Source organism: Rhopalosiphum padi, chromosome 1 (genome assembly GCF_020882245.1).
Source record: "Rhopalosiphum padi isolate XX-2018 chromosome 1, ASM2088224v1, whole genome shotgun sequence".
NCBI lineage: Eukaryota > Metazoa > Arthropoda > Insecta > Hemiptera > Aphididae > Rhopalosiphum > Rhopalosiphum padi.
Genome location: NC_083597.1, coordinates 69,515,213 through 69,536,530, shown reverse-complemented (window position 1 = coordinate 69,536,530; position 21,318 = coordinate 69,515,213). Strand labels below are relative to the sequence as shown.

Below are 21,318 nucleotides of genomic sequence, written 5' to 3'. Positions count from 1 at the left end.
TGACGATGGACGATGTACGAACACGACCCATGGCCACGGGAATAGATCTCTCTGCAGTCTTTGAACTGGGTCATATTATAACGCGTAACTGTATTACATATCATTGTATTGAAATGTAATAATTATGATACGATCGTTTTTTTATTATACACTATACAATATACATAATATATTTGAGACCCGAATTCGTGTATTATAATATTGTCGCACGAAACGACGCGGTATTGATATCGTCCTATGTAAATAATAATATTCACATTATAGGTGCGTTTTGTATTAATATATCGAAATTATAACATGTATTTTCGATTGTAACAAAAACCGTAAACGAAACTACCGACAACGAAATTAAAATGGTGGTCGCCGGAGGTGGTTAGGATACGATTTTCAGTATTGGATAGTACATAATATTATACTCTACAATATATTTAGTACAGTGCAATAATGTATGTATATTATACATGTGTTTCCACAGGCATGTGTGTGTGTGTGAGCGCGCGCGTGCCTTTAACGTAATTATAGACACTGTTCGAGTACTTAAATTACTTTGGTGGTGAACTAAATATGTAATGAATTAAAAAACTAATATCGTACATATTGATTAAAAATGCACCATGGTCGCGATAACTCGCGTTTCCTGAAAAAATTTAAATATTTTACGTTTTAGTGTTTGATTATTGACATTTACGTTTTCCACATTTAATACACATAGTTTTATAAGCCACATAAATTTACTAATTTCTTTAACTACATAATATATAATTTGATAAAATATTGAATTATGACTTGTTATGGTGTTTAAGGAAGAATATATATTTAAATTTAGTTCCTAGATATAACTTTTATTATTTTAAGTCTTATATATACAGTCTTAAGATAACCAATTTAAACATCCATTTCTCTGAAAAATTTAAAATTTAGATAAATTTATAATCAAACGATAAACATATATTATACAAGATATGTAATATTAAAGTTATGATTTGATTTTATAAATTGTAAAAAAACTAAAACCTCGAGACTCTTGAGAGACACCTTATTTATTTCCGATTAGGGTGACAGGCTGACGAGTGCTTCGTGAAAATGTGTAAATATGGTTATATAACACAAATATTCACTCGGTTGTATGCTTAAAATTATTTTGCCACTTGATTTAGTCTTGTAAATTACAACAGTGTAGTTGCATAGTTCAAGCTTTAAAGTAATTTATTATATCTGATGACCGTTGTACATTTTTAAATTTATATATCTGAAGTGCCACCGCTGGATAACTTCTCCAATCCCCATACATACTTCGTGACTCCTTCACATATAACATTCACTTATTGTACGCATTGTATTTAGTTTGTAAATATTTACTTATTAATTAATCAATAAAAAAATTACATTTAACCATAATTAAAAACAAAAAGAAAATACTGATTATTGTTTGCACAGTCTGGATGTTTTAGATACTATATAATATCATGGTATATTTATACTGTACTCGATTGAAGAGGTTATAGACTGAATTTCAGTGTACAATTATATCAGTTCGGACCTTTAGAGCGTCCAAAGTATGTAATTATTATATTATTATGTAAATCGTTAAGACTTGAGGTAATTATAGTAAGGTGTGTCTATAAAACTTTGGTTTATAACCACACATTGGTTGTGTGGATTATGCCTAATCTATTTTATATATACTAAATGATAATATACACGTAACGGCTTAATAATTTTAAGGGGCTTTAATTTAATTAACAAACTATAATATCTAATTTGTTATTATTATTATTTTTGATCGTCACAAAACCGAAAAACAAATTTAGGGGTTTTCAAACATTTTAATATGACTAAACCTTAGTGAATAACTGAAGATGTCAGTCATTGAAGCATTTTGGTCATCCATAACCAGAGTTTACTCATGTAAAATAAATTCATTCACCTAACTTAATTATATTTAATTTTGTTTTCGTGAATATTATTGATGAAATTAAAAGATTTACGTTGATTGTTCACTATTTTTAACTTTGAAAAATCACCAGAAAAAAAAACTATTTTTTAAATCATAACTTTTGCAATTCATACGGATTGCCAACAAAATAGTTGGTGAATAAACGCCTTAACTCTATATATTTCATTTAGAAAAAAGGGGTGTTGAAGAAATGTTTAAGTGTGCACTTTTAAGTATTTCCTCAATACCATTTATATGTAAATCATTATTTAGACTTGGAAGATCGAGGTTGTACGAATTTCTTAAATCGGCATACCAATCCATTCAAACTGCATGCTAAATTTTATGGCATTGAAAAGTCCGCCCAAACAACTTCCGCTGATTAAATGCGACAGTGGGGGAAGTTCTGGGGGAAATGTTTCGAAAATAAAATACTATGAAATTGGTGTGAGTGGATATCCACATTAACCTGTAGGGCTGTAACGTACACTCATAATAATTATAATAATCGGTACGTTAGGTAATAATTATCAACGTGGTTTTAATATGTTTCTGTCGGGGAGATTGTTGGCAAATGATTGTGTGCGTCTATTTCCACTCCAAAAATACGTCTCTGATTGCTAACCGTCTATTTTTTTTTTCAGGTTACGGTAGTGTGACGCCGCAGACGCCGTGGGGCAGGGTGATCACGATCGTGTACGCGCTGATCGGCATACCACTCATGTTGCTATATCTGTCCACGATGGGCGAGACGCTGGCCAAGAACTTCCGGCGAATCTACTCGAGAATGTGTTCACCCGGAAACCGTGAAGACAGGGACGACGGCGGTGGCGGGCGAGGCAGACAGGGCGGCGGAAAGCGAGCGCCGCCCAACACGGTGTCCAGCAATCACGTGGGCGGCGGTGACTATTACCGTCACCGGTACGAGTTCGAAACCGTTTCGGGTGCGGCCGCCTACGCGGACGCCGCGGCCATAACGGTGTCTGGTGGCGGTGGCGGCGGTGGGCAGAAACGCGTCCCCGTGCTGCTGTCGCTGTCTGTGGTCGCGGCGTACGTGGCGCTGGGCGCGTTCATCTACCAAAAGCTCGAACGGTGGACGCTGCTGGAAGGCTCGTACTTCTGCTTCACAAGTTTGGGCACCATCGGGTTCGGCGAGCTGGTGCCCGGCAGCATCGAGTCCACCAAGGACGTGTCCGTGTTCGTGTCTTCCGGTTACATACTGGTCGGCATGGCCGTGGTAGCCATGTGTTTCCAACTGCTACAGGACGAACTGGCCGCCATGTCACGCAACTGTCGGTGGTGCTGCTGTTGGTGGTGGATGTGGTCACAGCAGCAGCACCAGCACCAGCAGCACCAGCACAAGGACAGCAACATGGTCGTGTGCACCGTGGCCGGCGCTGTGGACGGCGGCGGCGGCGGCTGCGACGACGACGACTGCGGTGGCGCGATTTCTTCGGTGGTGCCTGCCCCGCACAACAACCGCGGACGACAGCCGTCTCATCCACACAATCACAACAACGGCGTGACCGCCGGTTCCTGACACGGGGACTTCGGGCCGCCGCCGGACGCTACGGCCGCGGCCATCGACCTGAAGCCGTTCGCTCCACCACCTTCGCCGCCACTGCCGCCGCCACCAAAACTGCCACTTCTACCGCCGCCCGCGTTCGACGACTGCGACGACGGCGGCTGCGGCGGCGGAGGCAACGGCGGCGGTGGCCTGACGCTCCCCGCGCCCCCACCACCGTTCCAGCGGCAGTCGGCCGGCCGGTGTTCCGTGCAGCAACCGATGATGGGCCACCACCGGAATCCGGCCCACTATTCCGGCGGCGGTGGCGGCGTAGTTTCCGAGTACTTCATACCGCGAAGCGCCAGCGCGCACGACCTGTGCTCGGCCATCGAGATGCAGAAGATCCCGCCACCGCTACCGCCATCCGCGTTGCGCACGGCCGCGGCCACGCTCGCCCGGCCGCCCCGGCAACCGGCCGCGTGTCGCGATAAGATGGTCACGTTCGAGGACGAGAAACGGGCGGCGTTCGACCACCACCAATCGCAGCTACAGCACCACCGCCAGAACCATCACAGCCACAACCAGCAACAGGATCAGCAGCAGAAGCATCACAGGTCCAGCGGCGATTTGATCGTGTAGAGAGAAGTCCCTTCTACCGAGGCGGTGTGTACAGTTAATGTTTTATACATTATTATTTATATAGTTATATTATGTTAATGTTAATGTAACTATTAATTATATTTATATATATATATTATAATATTATGACATATTATTATCTACCGATTATTATTATTTGTACAATTTATTGTCGTAAAAAAAGTTTTGTATAACTCGCCGTGACGTGTCGCTCATTATATTATTATATTATTAATACACTTATTATGACATAAATATTATCATTGTATACAAATCAAATGTTCCGTCCGCCTCTGCGTGTCAGGTCATGTCAGGCCCCTAATAATCGTTATACCACAGCGTCTCTGAAACCGAGTTAACCTGGTATATTATACGTTATAATATATTATAATTTATTAATTAATATATTAATTTATAATTATAATATATACGTATAGCAGACGGATCTATCAACTCAAAATTGTAAAGTAATTGCATTGCTTGTTATGTGAAGTGTTGACAATAATTACAGAAGCAGATTTTTGTTTTTTTGAATTTTCAGTAAATGTGAAATACTTAATTTCAACACTTTTGGGCTGACGATTAACGACGATACTGCGATGTTGTGCGTAAATCATGACGTGAGCGATATTTTAAGGCAGAGGTCGCGGAACTCGATGAACCATGTAATAAATATAATATATTATATTGTACTACTATTGTTAAACGCGTATAATATTATAATATATACAATATACATAAAAACTACGTACGCCGATTTTGGTCGGTACCGTTTGGAAATTCGTCTGTTCGGATTTCCGTTTGTTTGTTTGTTTGTTTTTTTTTTTTTTAACGTTCCAAACTGTTTATTGATACATTAGTGTTATTGAGAATAATAATAATATAATATATGAATCCAAAGCGTACTTGACAAGTTTTTTTATCATTATTATTAATATTTTTTTATCTTCCCTCGTCAAAAATAAGCACTTACATTTTCTTTCATTTCAAATTTCCTTTCTAAAATATCGATTCTGGTTTCCAGGAATTTAATTTACAGATTAAATAAAATGTACAAAAGCGGTACAACAAATTCAAGAAATAAATAAAGTGACTCAAAAATCGGCAATCACTATAACGAATCAACATATGAAAAATACTTTCATAATGAACTGCGCAATAATTGTATTATCTAAAAATACGAGACGAACGATGTCCTACGATTAAATCCTTGGGTCAACGATTTTCACTACAATCGTTTAAAGCTTAGTGCCACTAGGTCACTATAGCGGCGACGCTATTCGTTGCTCACGATATTTGTCGATGAACCTAGAGGATCCAGTAGATTGCAAAACGGTATTATTTGAGTCAAAATATGACTAATGTTTTCTCTTATCATACGATTGTGCTAATAATATTATTATCAGAATGTATTTATCTTAAATTAACAAATTTGTTTTCATTAACTATTCAATGAAACGACTTTATCATTCATCTTCAATGTCTTATTAGTTAGGAATGATAGAGTGTATTATACTACTCTTATCTAAAGAAGAGGATTTTAACGTGTGTATTGACCTCGCTCCCATTAGAGTGAGCCTGGGTGAGTATATTCAAAACAACGGCTGGTAAATATGAAGAAGAATTTTTTTCACATGCTTTTGTCGAACCGATGAGGTGTGACCATTGCACCACAGTACCACACTAATCAACAATATTACTGAATTTAACTGACAATTAGTTTTTTTGAAGTAAATTGAGAGTTAATGCAATTAAGTATAAATTATATTTGTTTTAAAAATGTATTTCAAAATATTTATTTATATTCACCTGAATATTATCTACTAAATTTGTTTATAAAAAAATCCGTACACAAATACTTTAGGTCGTTCTGTACAATATGGTACATCCAATATATGCGCATAAATCTATTCTTCGATTCGATTGTATATTTTCGTTTTATTTAGCCGTGGATATCAATATTTTCTATTCAGATTTTCAACGACCGAGAAAACTATATATTGTAAACGGTAGTGAATTGAAAGAAAATCGCCACAACTGATAGGACGGTACGCGCGTGACCGAATATAAAAACATAATAATATTGTTATTGCACACAATACTATGGTAATACAAAACCAGGATCCGCAGTAGCAAAAATGCAAAACGGAGTGCGCGCATGTGTATCGAAAATCAATAGAATAGAGACAATATTCATTGAGTAAACAATACCAATAATAGTGGTAATTGCTTAAAATATTCAAATTTAAAAATAAAGAAAAATCATTTTTAATTTTTAAGATTAACTTATTTTGAAAAATTATTAAATTCAATTTATAAAATGAAATACAAGTTAAAATGTTTGCGAAATACAATTATATGGAGTACAATACCATTTTATCGTGTTTTCCTATAAAACATATCGTATTGATTAGAAACAATATTATAGCCTAGTGTTTACTAACCGTATTTACGACTAAAGTACTGAATCCGTTGAACTCGGAACTACAGAAAAAACTACTCATACCTACACAAAAAACGTGATTTCGCATAATGTTTTGTTCAGGAGATGATTATGTACAATTCAAATGCTTTGTTGTTGATATAGAGAATGTTATTAGAATATCTCTGGGTGTGTAAGTATATCGTGGCAGGGCAGACATATCCTTACCGAAATTGTTTTTCAGTGTCTTATTTTTCAAATGAGAACCTTTTATTTGAACTATAAATTGTACCTAATAGGTATATAAAGTTTGATACCTAACCAATTACTCGCTTAGAATTTTGTTTTATATATAATTATTATTTACCAAAAATAAAAAATTCTGCTTGAAATTTTAAAGTAAATAGAAAATAAACACTTTTGAAAAAAAATTATCATTGCAAAACCTACTTACCTAATTCACAGTTTAGATTCAAAGTTTCCAATCTAATCAATTTACCAAAATCTAAAAAATTAGATGATACGATTGACTTTGCACTCGGAAAAAACAATACTTCACTAGACTGTTTCTTGACATTCAATGCAATCGCACAAGCGTTTTATGAATTGAATTAATAGTCTACTATATATTATAAAAATAAAATAAAATAAATACCCGCTCCACTAAACGTAATTTTTATTATTTTTTTTTTATATTTTACAAAACAGAAAAATCATGTTAATACATGGTTTAATGCGACTTAACTAATAAATGACATTAAAACATCAGTCCTCAAAGGTAGTAACTAACTTAAGCTGATATTTGACTAATATTTTACCACTGACATTTCCAGGACCAATAATAATAGGTGCGCTGTTATTTTACTTCATATATTTAGAAAATTCTGAAAATTAATTTTTTTCCAATCTTCGCACTATTGCTGTTTTTCCGTGGTATTTGACTTACTACGAACTATGATATGACTGATTTTTTATTAAAAAATGTCGCAGAATTAGATAAAATTCACTAATTATACTCATTAGTCATTCTCGTACAAAACTAAATTCAAATATATTGCCTAATTAAAAACTTGACTTCAATTTGTATATCTGATTACTTTTTTCGCAGGCTTAGGTAAAGCGTAAAGATAACTGAAATCATGATTTACTATCGCAATTCTATGTGAAATATTAACGTTCAGAAGGGTTACAAATTGATGACTTCCTTAATCATGCTTTTCAAGTCTAATATCATATATTAATCACATAATGTAATACATATTATTTTGTATTTTAATTAAAAAAAAATTACTTAAAAGTTTCATTAGTTATAACTTGAATAAATAATACGTAATTAAAGTACAAAATATCAGTAATTCTGCTAGGTGAATAATCCAGTATTTTTTTTTTTTTTTTTTAATACTACTAGTCGATGACGTCTGATCTTGGTCCTATCTTATTTTCTATTAAGTAATACATAAACTGTAATAATATCGTCGTATCGTCAGTCCGTGATGGACGTATTTCCGTTTTAAATTCTTGTTTCCTGTAAACCCAACGAGGGAATGTAAACACGTGTCTATGTGTACCGTGTACCTATACTATGTGCAATATGCAGGAACTCACAGGTAGTATATCGTTACCACGTTATTCCCTCGTTAATCCAGCAGCAGTTTACAGTACAAAATAATGAACATTATATTTTTTTTTCTAATCAAACGTCAATCGAACGGTTCATTAAAAACGTCGTAGTGGGCGGCCCGCATTATTCTGGTGGATGTATGTGCGTAAATGTACGTGTGTGTGTGTGTGTTTGATTTGTTTGCACAGCAGTCGATTGTCGTTAAAAATTTTTATTTTGTTTAAATGATGTACTTTAAGTATATAAGGTTTTGGACCTATACTTTAAAATTCTTGAATTTATTTGTACTGGTTATGCAGTGTCCTGTGAAGATGACAATTTCTGTTTTTAAAATGATAACTCCTTTTTACTGTAAATTATTTAGTGAATAATATATATGGATATAGGTTTTCCCTATATCTTCCAAATCTTTTATCATTGGCTATATATTACATATTATCTTTATTCTTTAATTTTTAATACACAAAGATAAATAACTCAAAAATTACTCGTTCGAGTTTGAATTTTGATACGTTAACATATTTATAAAAATGTTCCGCTTAATAATTTACAGTATAAATTGGATCTCATTTAAAATAGAAGTATGTATCATAGCAATTTTTAAGTAGTATAAAATTCTCAAGAATTTTAAAACATGGTTCTTAAGTATATTTAAAAATTTAAAAATATGATTTTAAGTAACTACATCATTGGAGAATAAAGAGGAAGGGGATGAGAATTGGTCAATCACCCATTTATCAATAATAATAACTAGTAACCGAATAATCCAGTCCCAAACGGCTTAGCGTGGCGTGACGATTTACACATTTTTGCGTTTTCGTAAAATCACGTACACGCACCAAAAACTCGAACCCTAAACTAAAACGCCACGTTTTTACTATTGAAACGCAGTCAGTGAATTTCTGAAAGATTTACGACAGCTTCTGTACATAGCATGTGCCGACGGTTAGAACTCAAATATTTCGGCGAAAACGACGACCATAAATCGCAGAGTCGTCGCGATAAATCCAAGTGGTGCAAACGACATTAATATTATTATTATTATTTAACGTTCCTCGTCTATCAATACACGCAATATTTCGATACCGTAGTATTATTGTATAGTATAATAACATATAATATTATACTGTATACGCAGTACTTGAATATGCGCTCAGTAAACAGAATTCCATTAGGGCGGACGACGGGGAATCGAAAATACATGATGTTAGAGACAACAGCAGTAATAATAATATATTTTGCAAACAACCATGACGTCCGGTATACTATCGGAACGCTCCGTCGACAGCGTACAATACAATATACAATATAATAATGTACAACTGCCACCAACGACGACGTCGACGGTTGTACACGTCCGATCGAGCGAGTGTGCCGCGGGTATATCGTTTGTATCGCCGCGTCTATGTCCATCGACGACTATGATGATGATGATGATAGTAGCACATAATTTATGTGAGTTTTCCGGCAAAATAGCAAAGTTTTGGGTCCGCGTGCGGATCGTTGATTTCCGAACACTACTCATAAAGGTTATCTCATCTAAACCATCATTGCTGACCCCCCTCCCCTCGATTACCGCAGCTATATCCATAGTACCTACATATTATTCAAAGGCTTGTATAACCATGAGTGGAACTAACGTGATAAAACGCGTGTGAAAATCGGCAGGAACCATCACGGAGATCCTGCACGCACGCACATCATTCGTTTTGGTCAGGTGTGGGAGGGGGTGGAGTAAAGCGGACGTAGTTGCGAGAATAGCAGCTCTCGGAAGACTATCGATCGCCGGAAAAACAGTTTTGTCGTGTTGCAGTGTGGTCGTGTACGATAACCACCGTGCACATGATAGAGATAGATAGACGGACAGTGAGACGGAGAGGATGGCAATAGGTCGCGTGAAAATATTATTAAATTATCCATGAAAACGACCGCCGGAAGCAAGCTTCAGCCGAACCAAGAGAGAAAGAGATAGAGGTAACAGAGAAAGACCGAACGATAGAGAGATGAAAGAAAGATAGATAAACAGTACACAAGGATTTTTTTTTTAACATGAGACACTCGCTTTATCAATAATAAAATGATGTATTTTTTTTATAGGAATAATCGTTTAAATACACTAAATGTTTTGATATTTTTACGACAATGGTTATTTGGATTTTTTTTGTTTTTGTGAGCAACATTTGTTTTAAATGCTATACTTGCTTAAACAGAATACTTTTATATAAAAAGTAATATCGTATTGAAATCGAAATTGTCTATATTATTTATAAACATAAATATTATGCTTTAATAAGATTAAATAACTAAATAAGTAAGTGAGTTTGAATAAGAGTTTTTGATGTTTCACTACTTAGCTCGTTTTGATCTAATACTTATATAAATAATAAACTACCTTTTAGTTTTCAAGGTTCGATATTTATAAAGCCATTTACGTGTTATTCTTCTTAAAATAAAACCTATTACTTTAAAATAAAAAACTATAAAATCGAAAACAAGATTTAGAGTTAAAACAAAATAGTAAGATAGTACTGATAAAAAAAAAAATAAAGTACGAATAGTTAAATGCAATATGTGGTAGGTTGATAATTTCTAAAATCCTCTAAATAATGTGTTTAATAATACTAAACATGTATAATATATATTATATATACCAATATTATTTATTCAGCATAAGAATAATATTATATTGTATATATTATTATATTAGTATTATATACTAACGCTTGTTCTGCAGTTGTCTTTTGGTATGTTTCATTGTATTTTTTCTAGTTGTCCATGTAATATATATGTCGCAAGCTGTGCGATGCTTATTATTCGATATTAAGGAAAAAGAGTTGACAAAAAAAAAGAAGAAAAAATATGAAGTAAAGGAAAAAAAAAGTTCTCAACCAGTCGTTTTCGATGCATTTTTCATATGATTTTTTTCCTTTTGAAACCCTCCGGTGGCGCGGCAAACGAGTGTGTATATGATGGAACGTTTTCCCTCGATACGAAGCGAGAAAAATATTCGGCAAAAGATCGTAGACGACCGCAAAGAGAGAGAGAGAACAATAAAAGAGACATGAAAATATTGACGGACACAATAAAAAGCTGTGCTGCGTATTATGCGTATGGTTCTAAATAAATATTTAATACCGACAGGAAAAAGGTGTGCGCGTTTGTACTGAGTAATGGTCGTAGTCACACACAGAAATACGTGGAAATACGTACGTTTATCCTTCTTCATCCGTATCTTCGTGTAAATACTTATATAGTTTATTATATTATAACAATTATATGATGCTGCCACGATGAAAATGTATACTACAGTAGAATCTCACTATCTCGAACTTCGCTATCTCATGGTTTCAATATGTCAATTTTTTTTTTGTTCTCTTGAGACTTTGAGATATCAATGTTTACTTTTACAGGGACATAATTTATATACATCTCTTTACACTTATTTATCTCTGTCCTCGCGGCAGAGGTCCCTATATACTACCAATTTTAATAATAAAAATCATGGTTACTTTTCAACGGAATATATTTTTACGTTTACATTTCCATATCTACTCAATATAATATTGCAGTAGTATACTAGTATAGATGAAACATGTCAAAATATTATTTTCAGATTATTAAATCAAAGAATTTTTATTTTAATATTCGTTGACTTTTTACTGTAAAATTAAATCACAATGCTTGATAATAATATATATATATATATATGTATAATATTGTATATTAATATTATTTATTAAATAATGGAATAACCAATATTTTTAAATGCTATTATATAAACCATGATTCACGTTTTCTGGCGTAACATAAATATCATATTTTATCATTATTGATTATTACACAATAATGTCTGATAATAATATAATCTCATCTCTCGACAGTCAACACTCACTTACAGCAACTTCCAACTTTCAGTCACGAGACAATAATAAAATGTCCTGAGCCAAAATCCGTTTCACCACTTTTCACAATATTTATATATCATTCCGTCCAAGTAGAATTTTCTTTTCTTACTTTTTTATACATTTTTTCCAGCAAAATAAAAGATATTATTTCACCATCAAACTCACACACGGTGCATGAACGGCACCCTTTGTTATAGGTACATGGGATATATATAGACTATAAACGTGGGATAGTACGATATTATAAAATTCTTTTTTTATATCTCTTTTGAACCCAACCTTTATAATGTCCATCGTACACGCGCTATTACGTTTTCATCGACTTTGGTAGTACGCAAAAACGTCTCCAATTGGTGGAAACACCTGCACACAATAATGACCTCCATTGGCGACAATACTATAATGTTCGAGAGTTGAAACCCAATATTATTATAAATCGTTTCGAATCACCAAAAATCGACAATTTTATGGTTTTATAATAATTAGGACAACGTAGCAGACATGTTTTTAATACAAAACCAAACAGGAAAATTCGCATGCCTCAAGAAATAGTCATATCATTGAAATTTTTATTTTTATTTCAAATATGAAGATTTTATGCCGGTCAAATTGTCCTTTGATTTTAATAAGTCTATTTACAAAGAATTTTAAAATTTTAATAAACGTCTATATATCACAAAGTTTTGAGTATTTTAAAATATATTTTTTTTTAAGTTACCAAATTTTAATAAGACCTAAAAAAAAGTTTGATGATGATTTGATTTTATTTCGCCATGTGGCTTTTATTGTAAGGCCACGACCCCACGTGACTAGAAATTGTCGAATTTTTGAATCTTAATAATAAAATGCTCAGAGTATCCTGGAGAGCTCGCATTAAACGATTTGATGACAACAAAGAAAATCAAAATAATACGAAATTTTAAGTTTGTAAAATATCATAACTCTGGGAGAAACCATATAATATAAGTGTTGTTATAATAATATACCTACCTGAGCTATCATAATTATTTCGATTCAGATCGCGGCGCGGCACACAATGTAATCCGTCGGTTTCAATCAAATCGCACGCAATTGTTTTCAAAGTTAAGATGTGTACTTTCACTGTACAGAACAATATAAACTTTCAGCACTCTGTCTGTCCATGTACTATATAATGTATAATATTGTAATCGATTGTTATAACAGTTGTCATTGCGCAATCGCTTTTATCCGTTCGACAATAATTATTATAATTAATATTTATTAATAAGCATCTCTCTATTATAGTATAGTACTACCTAATATTTATATGTAAATTGTATGTTATAGGTGGTTTTTTGTTGCATAACAATATAATATTACGTATATTCAGTTACGTAAAACAATTTCGTTGAACACGCGAAGTTCCACTCAATATATTTTAAAATATTCCGTATGAGAGCCTCTCGTTCGTGGAATGAATCACAACGATTTTCAATATAGATTTCCGTATAATAAATGCTTCGATTTTAATTATATAACAAAATAGAATATTAATTATAGAATCGTCACGTAAAATGTCTAATGGTTTCTTCTCGTGCGTCAGCTATCGTTAAATAAACATAAGTCGGAGGTAACGCTTTCAGAGTTTGTTTTCAAAAAATAATTGCATTGTCTGAACGAATATTTGCGTTGCGACAATATAATATTATCGACGTAAATGATTAAATATAATTTTCAATTGAAACTGCACAATGGTGAACATTGTCGACAAATAATAATATGTAAAACTAAAATATTTCACGCCCAGGTATCTACAAAATATTATGTCGAAATAGGATTTTTAAAGTGAAAAATAATATTATGCAATTGAATAAAATGAAAGACGAACGACATATTTATACAATATATATTTTTTATACTCAGAAGTAGAAATATATATAATAATATATTGATGTCAAGATATGTAATTCTTTTTTTCAGATGACAACGTTTCGAAATCTGTTTTACTTTTCGAAATGATCGTACTAAAACGGAAAACTTAATAACACTTTGGGACAAATAAAATCACTCACAATACACCATACACATATATATCGGTTTCAATTCGTCTTGCCGATACGACTCACTACCCTACTCATGCGGTGAGTGGTTACGGTAATATTTCGTGTTCTAAATTTTTGTACTTTGAAAGTTACGTCGTCGTTGTTGTTTTTATATCGATTTCGTCGATTGTTTTTCTTTTTTTCTTGCTAAGTTTACGACCGTGTACCAACGAGATCGCCACCAGCACGATGTCTTAAATTAAACGTTATTCGTTCGCGGGGACGGTATCACTGTAATACTTGTACTCGTTCCAAAATACGTGTGTTGTATTATTAATATTGTCGTATGTTTACTGATAAATAATATAATTGGAGTAAAAATGAGAAAAACTACGCGATACCGAGTGCACCGGGTGAAATAATGCGATTTCTATAATAGGGTTTTGCCAAACGGACCTAGTTATAATTTATTATTATTTGTTTTAATTCTACGTCGTACGGTCTCGACAAAAAAAAAACAGATAAAATAAATTAATTAATTAACCGGCGATAAACGCATACTCGCAAATATTTGTGAACTATACACATACATCACACTTCCTAAAACCGTTTTGATCGATATGGAAAAAAATTGAAATTTCCGTTGGAATGTATCGCATGCTTATCGATTTTACATCGATGACGGTGGCGTTATAGTTGTCTGTCTGCGGATGCTTTTGCTAAGAAATTGATAAGCCAAGGCGTTATAATATAATAATAGTATGTACTATATCTACTTTGTCATAAGTTTACAATTGTATTAATTTTTATATTGTACATTCCTTGATTTAGTAACTATTTTGATTTAGAATTATTTTTAGTATATTTAAGATAAATATATTATAATATTATATACTTAAGTGCTAACAATTCCGAAAGTTAAACTTTCGTTATTCTAACGCTCGCGTAATGCGACAATAGAAAAAAATGGTCATTTTTTAAAGGCATTATTGCGTTGAAGTGGCATTATTGATAATATTTAAGTGCATTTTTTGATAGACTTTAAGACGTAGCACTTAAATCCGGGCAAAGCATGCTATCGCTAAATCAGATTATAATATGTATACAGTGTATACTCCCAAATGATTTACTAATCGCATTCAATGCGGAAAACGAAAATATTTGTTTTGGACGCGCTGGATTCATCTTTAGAATTGGGTTATGTCAATTCGCCAAATCGAAACATCGCGGAAATCTGATAGAAACGCCTTTGATTAATCTAAAACCGTATACCAAAAAAATAACACCTCAAGGGATTATTAAAAAAAAAATATATATCATATTTATTTGTCGAGTTTTACGCCTGTTACCTTGAACGACAACAAATAGCTTACCATCATAGATTTAACAGAGTAAATATATGTTGTATATATCTTATATATATTTATAGACTGGGCCGTTGTGCTTGCGCGAAATTTGGCTTCTAGCATTCTTTTTTTAACAATCTAAAGTAGAATTGAAAATGATTCGATTAAATCATTTTAGGAATGACACGTCAGTTGAAGTGTATCGACTGCGAAAAGACACGCGCCGCGCGTGTTTAAAGATAATTATTAGTAAAAATCATCTACATAGACAGTTGTCTTATCTTTAGATGACTTTAAATTTTTCAATATGAATAGTTCACTTAAAATGAAACTATTTATTTAGGTATAATGTTGATGTTGGATTTATAGATATTAGACAGTAATAATTATAGTTAATTGTTAATAAAATCATAACTAAAATAATTGAACACAAATGTTGCCTCGCCGCCGACCAATTATTTTATTGAGCCCTATGCTGTAATGTTTGCAGATTACAATTTTTTTCAAAAATCCAAAATTGGCTTATAAGTAGCGGAGTTTTATGTAAACATATTTCAATATTTTACAATCATGATTTATAATCGAGTGTTTAAGAAACAATAGCATGTCGTCATTGAGTTTAGACAGGACAAGTCGATCACTACACGATGGGGTGACACTTTATAAAGATATAATATTATAAATGTCTATATCGTACCTACATACACTCGATACACTTACATTAAGATGTAATGGCAGATCTTCTCCGCTGCGGTCTTCGTAAAAACAAAAATTAATCGACCGCATAACCTACGACGAAAAATGTACTATTGTTATTAATGTGTTTTCTCCGGATGTGATAATATATTTTTACTCCGAATAGCAAATTTTTCCATTAAGGCACTACGGTGGTAGTCAGACGAGTTAAAATGTCGCCACGAGTACCACGGCACTCGATCGAAACCACAACGATGGTTTGAATTACATTATTATGAAATACAGACACACACAATAATTAATGTACCATAGTGTGACCTTTCGCCAGACTAGACAGAAATCCAAACAACTGACGGGATTTTTGGTACGACACGACACGGTAACGACACGACTAATGTAATGCGCCAATGTCATTATTTCGTGTCAAATGGACGAAAACAAACCGCAACTGGTGCGGCAGAATTGAGAATATCTAATATCTTATATTATAAATTAGTTAATATATGTTCTTAAAAATAATAAATTAATCACCAGTTCAACTAGATGATTATATAATTATAACTTTTAAGTGAATATAGATGCATTTTCTTAATTTGTAAAAAAAAAAATCCAGTGTCATCAATTAGTTAAAATTGCATTAAACTAAATTTATTTAGTTAATTAAATAATAAGACAATTTATAAATCAAGAAAAAAAAATTAAATGGAAAAAAATATAAACGAAATAATGAATACTTTTATTATTATAAATTACTAAATTCTATAATTTAATGCTATGGGATAACCTTTAGTTTGTTATGTTTTCTTATTTTTCCATTTTTATACCTAATTTAAGTTTTATAAAAGTTGTATGTATTTTTGACCATAAATTCTGTGATAAAAAAATAAAACAAATAAATTTATACAAATTCATTTTTATACATAAAATCAGATTTTGAATAACTGCATTAGATATTAAAGAAAAACGGGATGGACATCATTATTGGCGAATTATCCCGTATTTAAAATTATATACAATTATCATATAATTGGAGAATAAAATAAAATAAACTTTAAATTGTTTTCTAGTCGTTTACTTTTAAACTAAATAAATTCTAAATAATTATATTGAATAAATAGTTAATTTTGATATACGTTTAATTTGATCGATTTCCAACTTGGTTTCCAATAATCAAGATTGAATATTATCTATGATTTAAAATACAATTTTGAAGTTTAAAATATCAAGCCTTAAAATGTTTTATATAAGTGTTATATTAGTAAAGAGGACGTAGACACGTAATATCCGCATGTGTTGACTCACTTGTTTCCGTCTTACACACGTGCGACATAGCAAATTTTCGTTCACCAGTTTCAATATTGTGCTATTAGTTTTGATATTAGAGTGAACTGACCTATTATAAAATTCAAAGGTAAGATTATTATCCAGGGTCCCACGTAGCTTTTTATTGATATTATTATTTTTAAGGAAGTTATAATCTTTTTAAGACTGTACATTTAAAAATGATCATAACTTACTTAAAAATAATAATATCAATAAAAGCCTACGTGGGGCCCTGGATAATAATCTTACATTTGAATTTTATAATATAAGTAGATCAGTTCACTCTAATAATATAAAAACTAATAGCACAATATTGAAACTGGTGAACGAAAATTTGCTAAGTCGTACGTCTGTAAGACGGAGACAACACATGCAGATTGCAGGTTCTAAGTCCTCGTAAATATAGAATTTGTTAAAATCATGAATATTTGAAAATAACTTAGTAGATAGTTAAAAATGTATACAATTTAAAATTTTAATGGTTATAAAGATTTGCAATTTGAATATAATACTTTAATTGTATAGAGATTTAAAGAAAATACATATTATATTTTATTATTTTTTTAAGCTACTCACGTTTTATATTTACATGTTTAAACATACGTGTGATAATAAGCCTCGATAATCAAATGATTACTGTAGTTTGGAAAGTAAAAATAGAAATATTATTTGGTTGAAGAATAATAAAATAAGGAATAAAATATTTTTTTTTTGGGTGTAAAATAATGTATTTTATACTGAAGGGGATGTTGGTAGGGGTACTTATAAAAGTACACTTATCAAGTTACGCTGTCAATTTTGGCAGTTGAAGAGAGGTGATAGAAAATGTTAAAGTTTGCAAGGTTGTCATAGTTGAGTGTGTAGAGTTAAGGGTAAGCATTCAACAAAAATGTAAGGAAATGAAACAAATGTAATGTGTGGCTAAAACGGAGACGGAAGAACCATATAATATGCATTTCCTAAGGAGATTAAGATTGTATAATACCAGTGTTGAGGTGGAAAATAGTTCTATGTCAAGTTGCAAAATGAAGTGAGAGTGTTTCTCAATGGTTTAGTCATAAAATCTTTTTAAAAATCGTGAAGTTAGACTATGGGATTTTATTTCTTTGAGTGCACCCGAGAGATGATATAGATTTAAATTGTTTGTCAGTGAATTTGCAATCTGTGTTTAGTAAACCGTATTTGTTATCAGACGGAAATATATTATTAACTACTCACCGTCTTAGAATGACTTCCGGTTTGCAGACCATCAATGAGCCAGTGCGTGTTAAATGTTAATACATACATAATATGATATTATATTTTTCACGATTGGTTTAAGCATTTATTTTCCACATTACCGGAAACATCGCGTGCGCGTATATATGACTTTGCAAGATTACGACTTCCGGTAGCAACGACCGTATACAAAAACACGAGTATAAAAGCGACAATATCGTGTGTTGTTTTGATCGTAAACGTTCCATCTGCTTCTTTCATTCATATGACTACGTATATTGCGCCTCGTTTTAAACTTATAAAATAAGCGTTATGCCCATCGTTCGAATGAGCAATTTGATTATTATTATTATCGGTCGTTATACTTAGTCCATTGTTGTGATTGCGACATTTTCATAGGAATTTGAAAAACCTGTTTGTAAAAAGTTGCGTTGTTTTAACTGGCAACGATATTTATATTCGTCGTTGATTTTAACTCGACATATTCTTGGATTAATTTATGTTCGTCGTACACTGATCTTTCGAAACAACTGTTCATTTAATAAGTAGGTTCGTACTTATTAACTATATGATATATTTATAAAATCTTAAAATCATATTATTATGTAACTGTCTATAGTATTTATAACCCGATCATTTAAAATATAAAAATTATAATACTGACGGTTTTTGTATTGTGTAAATATTTATCCGCCATTAAAACAATGGATAAAATAAATATATTATACTTAATACGCGTCATATATTTATATATACTCAAACGAAGTATTGATTTCTCTGCGGCGTACCTATACGAAAAATACTATTCCGGCCACTGCGGCGGCGTTTCTTATTCGTCATTTTCGCTACCTTATTTATATACCGTGAATTCGAAATCACTAGAATAATATGATAATTTATACAGGTGACACCTAAAAAGGTACAAAATATATAAAATTTTAAAACGTAGTTTTCGAAACACCTCGACGTTCACTGTTTTTGTCGATATTTGAATACATTGAACATAATATATTTGAATATTGAACACTATATATTATAAGTATCACGATTTAAGTACACCGATTTTCGATTAATACAATCACCTCCAATATTGTCTAATCGATTAAAAAATATGCCAATATTTAAATAATTTATCAAATTAATTTAAATTTATCGGATTAATTACGTTCGAGAACACGTATTGTTTTGGGAAGTACTGCCTACAATCCACGAGAATTACAAAGCTTGTCCGCTGTCACCATCCCAGCAAAATACTGTGTGGTAGCTGTTTGCCGTCGTCATTCAGGTCATATGAATAAGTCAAGTGGCGTATGCGGTGGGAAGGGGTGAGAACTTATACTGAAACCTCTCTCTATTGCCCGTATTATTAGTTTTGTTTTTAAATCTACCCACCGTTTAATATAGTATCTCAAAGCGTGTATTTACCCATCTATTACAATCACGAACTAATATATTATATTACCTATATATATATATATATATATATATATATATATCCTAGTCTATGATTACGATCATAGTCCATAGATAGGTATCTATAATCTATGATTACGACTGAACTTATGTCACTAACAATCCAACAAACGTTAAGCTAGCCAACATTCCGATAGTTTTACTCGTATCTTTAGCCTTATACAAATTTATTTTTTATTTTTTTTCGTATATATTTTTGTTTAATTTATGCTTAATTTTAGTAAGACATACAAAAACAAATTATTTTATTTTTAAAGCCACTAAGTCTGTGACAATTTAGTAATTATTTATTTTCAAGCCAGGGGGGGAGGCTTCATTGTAAAATCTTGCGTACACCACTGATTAAGTCCTCCACGTGTTTAGTGGGTCAAACACCATATTTTACTATGTAATTTTCAATTTTGACGAATTATTAGTATGTAAGAATTGTTATTTGAGCGCCTGTATTTTTATTATTGTTTAATATTAGTTGATATACAAATGGAATACTTCACTGTGTACACCATATTCAAACCTAAAAGTACCCAAAAGGTACCAATACCTAAAAGTATGTGAATATTGTAATATGATTAATGTGCTTTATAAATTTACTATTTATCGGGACCAGACGATTGACGGTCTGCCGTAGTTGCAATAATAGTGTCAACATGACTTAGAACATCGTTACCGTGTATTTCAAAATCAAAATATCAACTTCTTTTAAATAAAAGATGCAATAAAGTAGGTATATAAAGTAATCCACGTTAAATATATGCCCACCATAGATTCGTCTTTATGAACAATTCGGTATTTATAATTATTCGAAAATAAATAGTATTTTTATATTATATAAATAGACGTTACTATAATATAGTACCAATATTTTCAAAATTGATCATGTTATTTTTTTGAAAGATGCTATTCATTTATATTTAATTGAAAAATAAAACAGTAAAATCTATTTACAGACAAGTTTAAAGCTATTGGTGATTTTGCTTGGAATGGGGCAATAAATGTCCTAAAGCTTTATTTTTTATATATGTTCTTTTGGGATAGCTTTTTTATGTAAGACCCTTTAATTTAAAACGGTTTTCTATTATTTTTAATGGTAACGACAAAAACGTTAAAAACCTGGGTACTTCATCTGATATCCAAATAACCAAAAAAAAAAAAAACCTTTAAAATCTTTTATTTAGGTTTAATGAAATGGCATGATCGTTTTTACGGAAACGTTGGAATGGACTCGAGAC

The 21,318-nt window shown here is 32.2% G+C and overlaps 1 protein-coding gene across 1 annotated transcript in view; it reads left to right on the top strand.

Annotated features, from left to right (window-relative positions):
- The window catches only part of LOC132917016 (uncharacterized), a 109,310-nt gene extending 104,323 nt beyond the window's left edge, over positions 1-4,987 (top strand). Inside the window, exon 5 of the mRNA XM_060977520.1 lies at positions 2,581-4,987. Within this exon, the coding sequence (XP_060833503.1) occupies positions 2,581-3,476 (896 nt within the window). The 3' untranslated portion in view covers positions 3,477-4,987. The remainder of the gene's footprint in view (positions 1-2,580) is intronic.
- Positions 4,988-21,318: the final 16,331 nt, after the last annotated feature.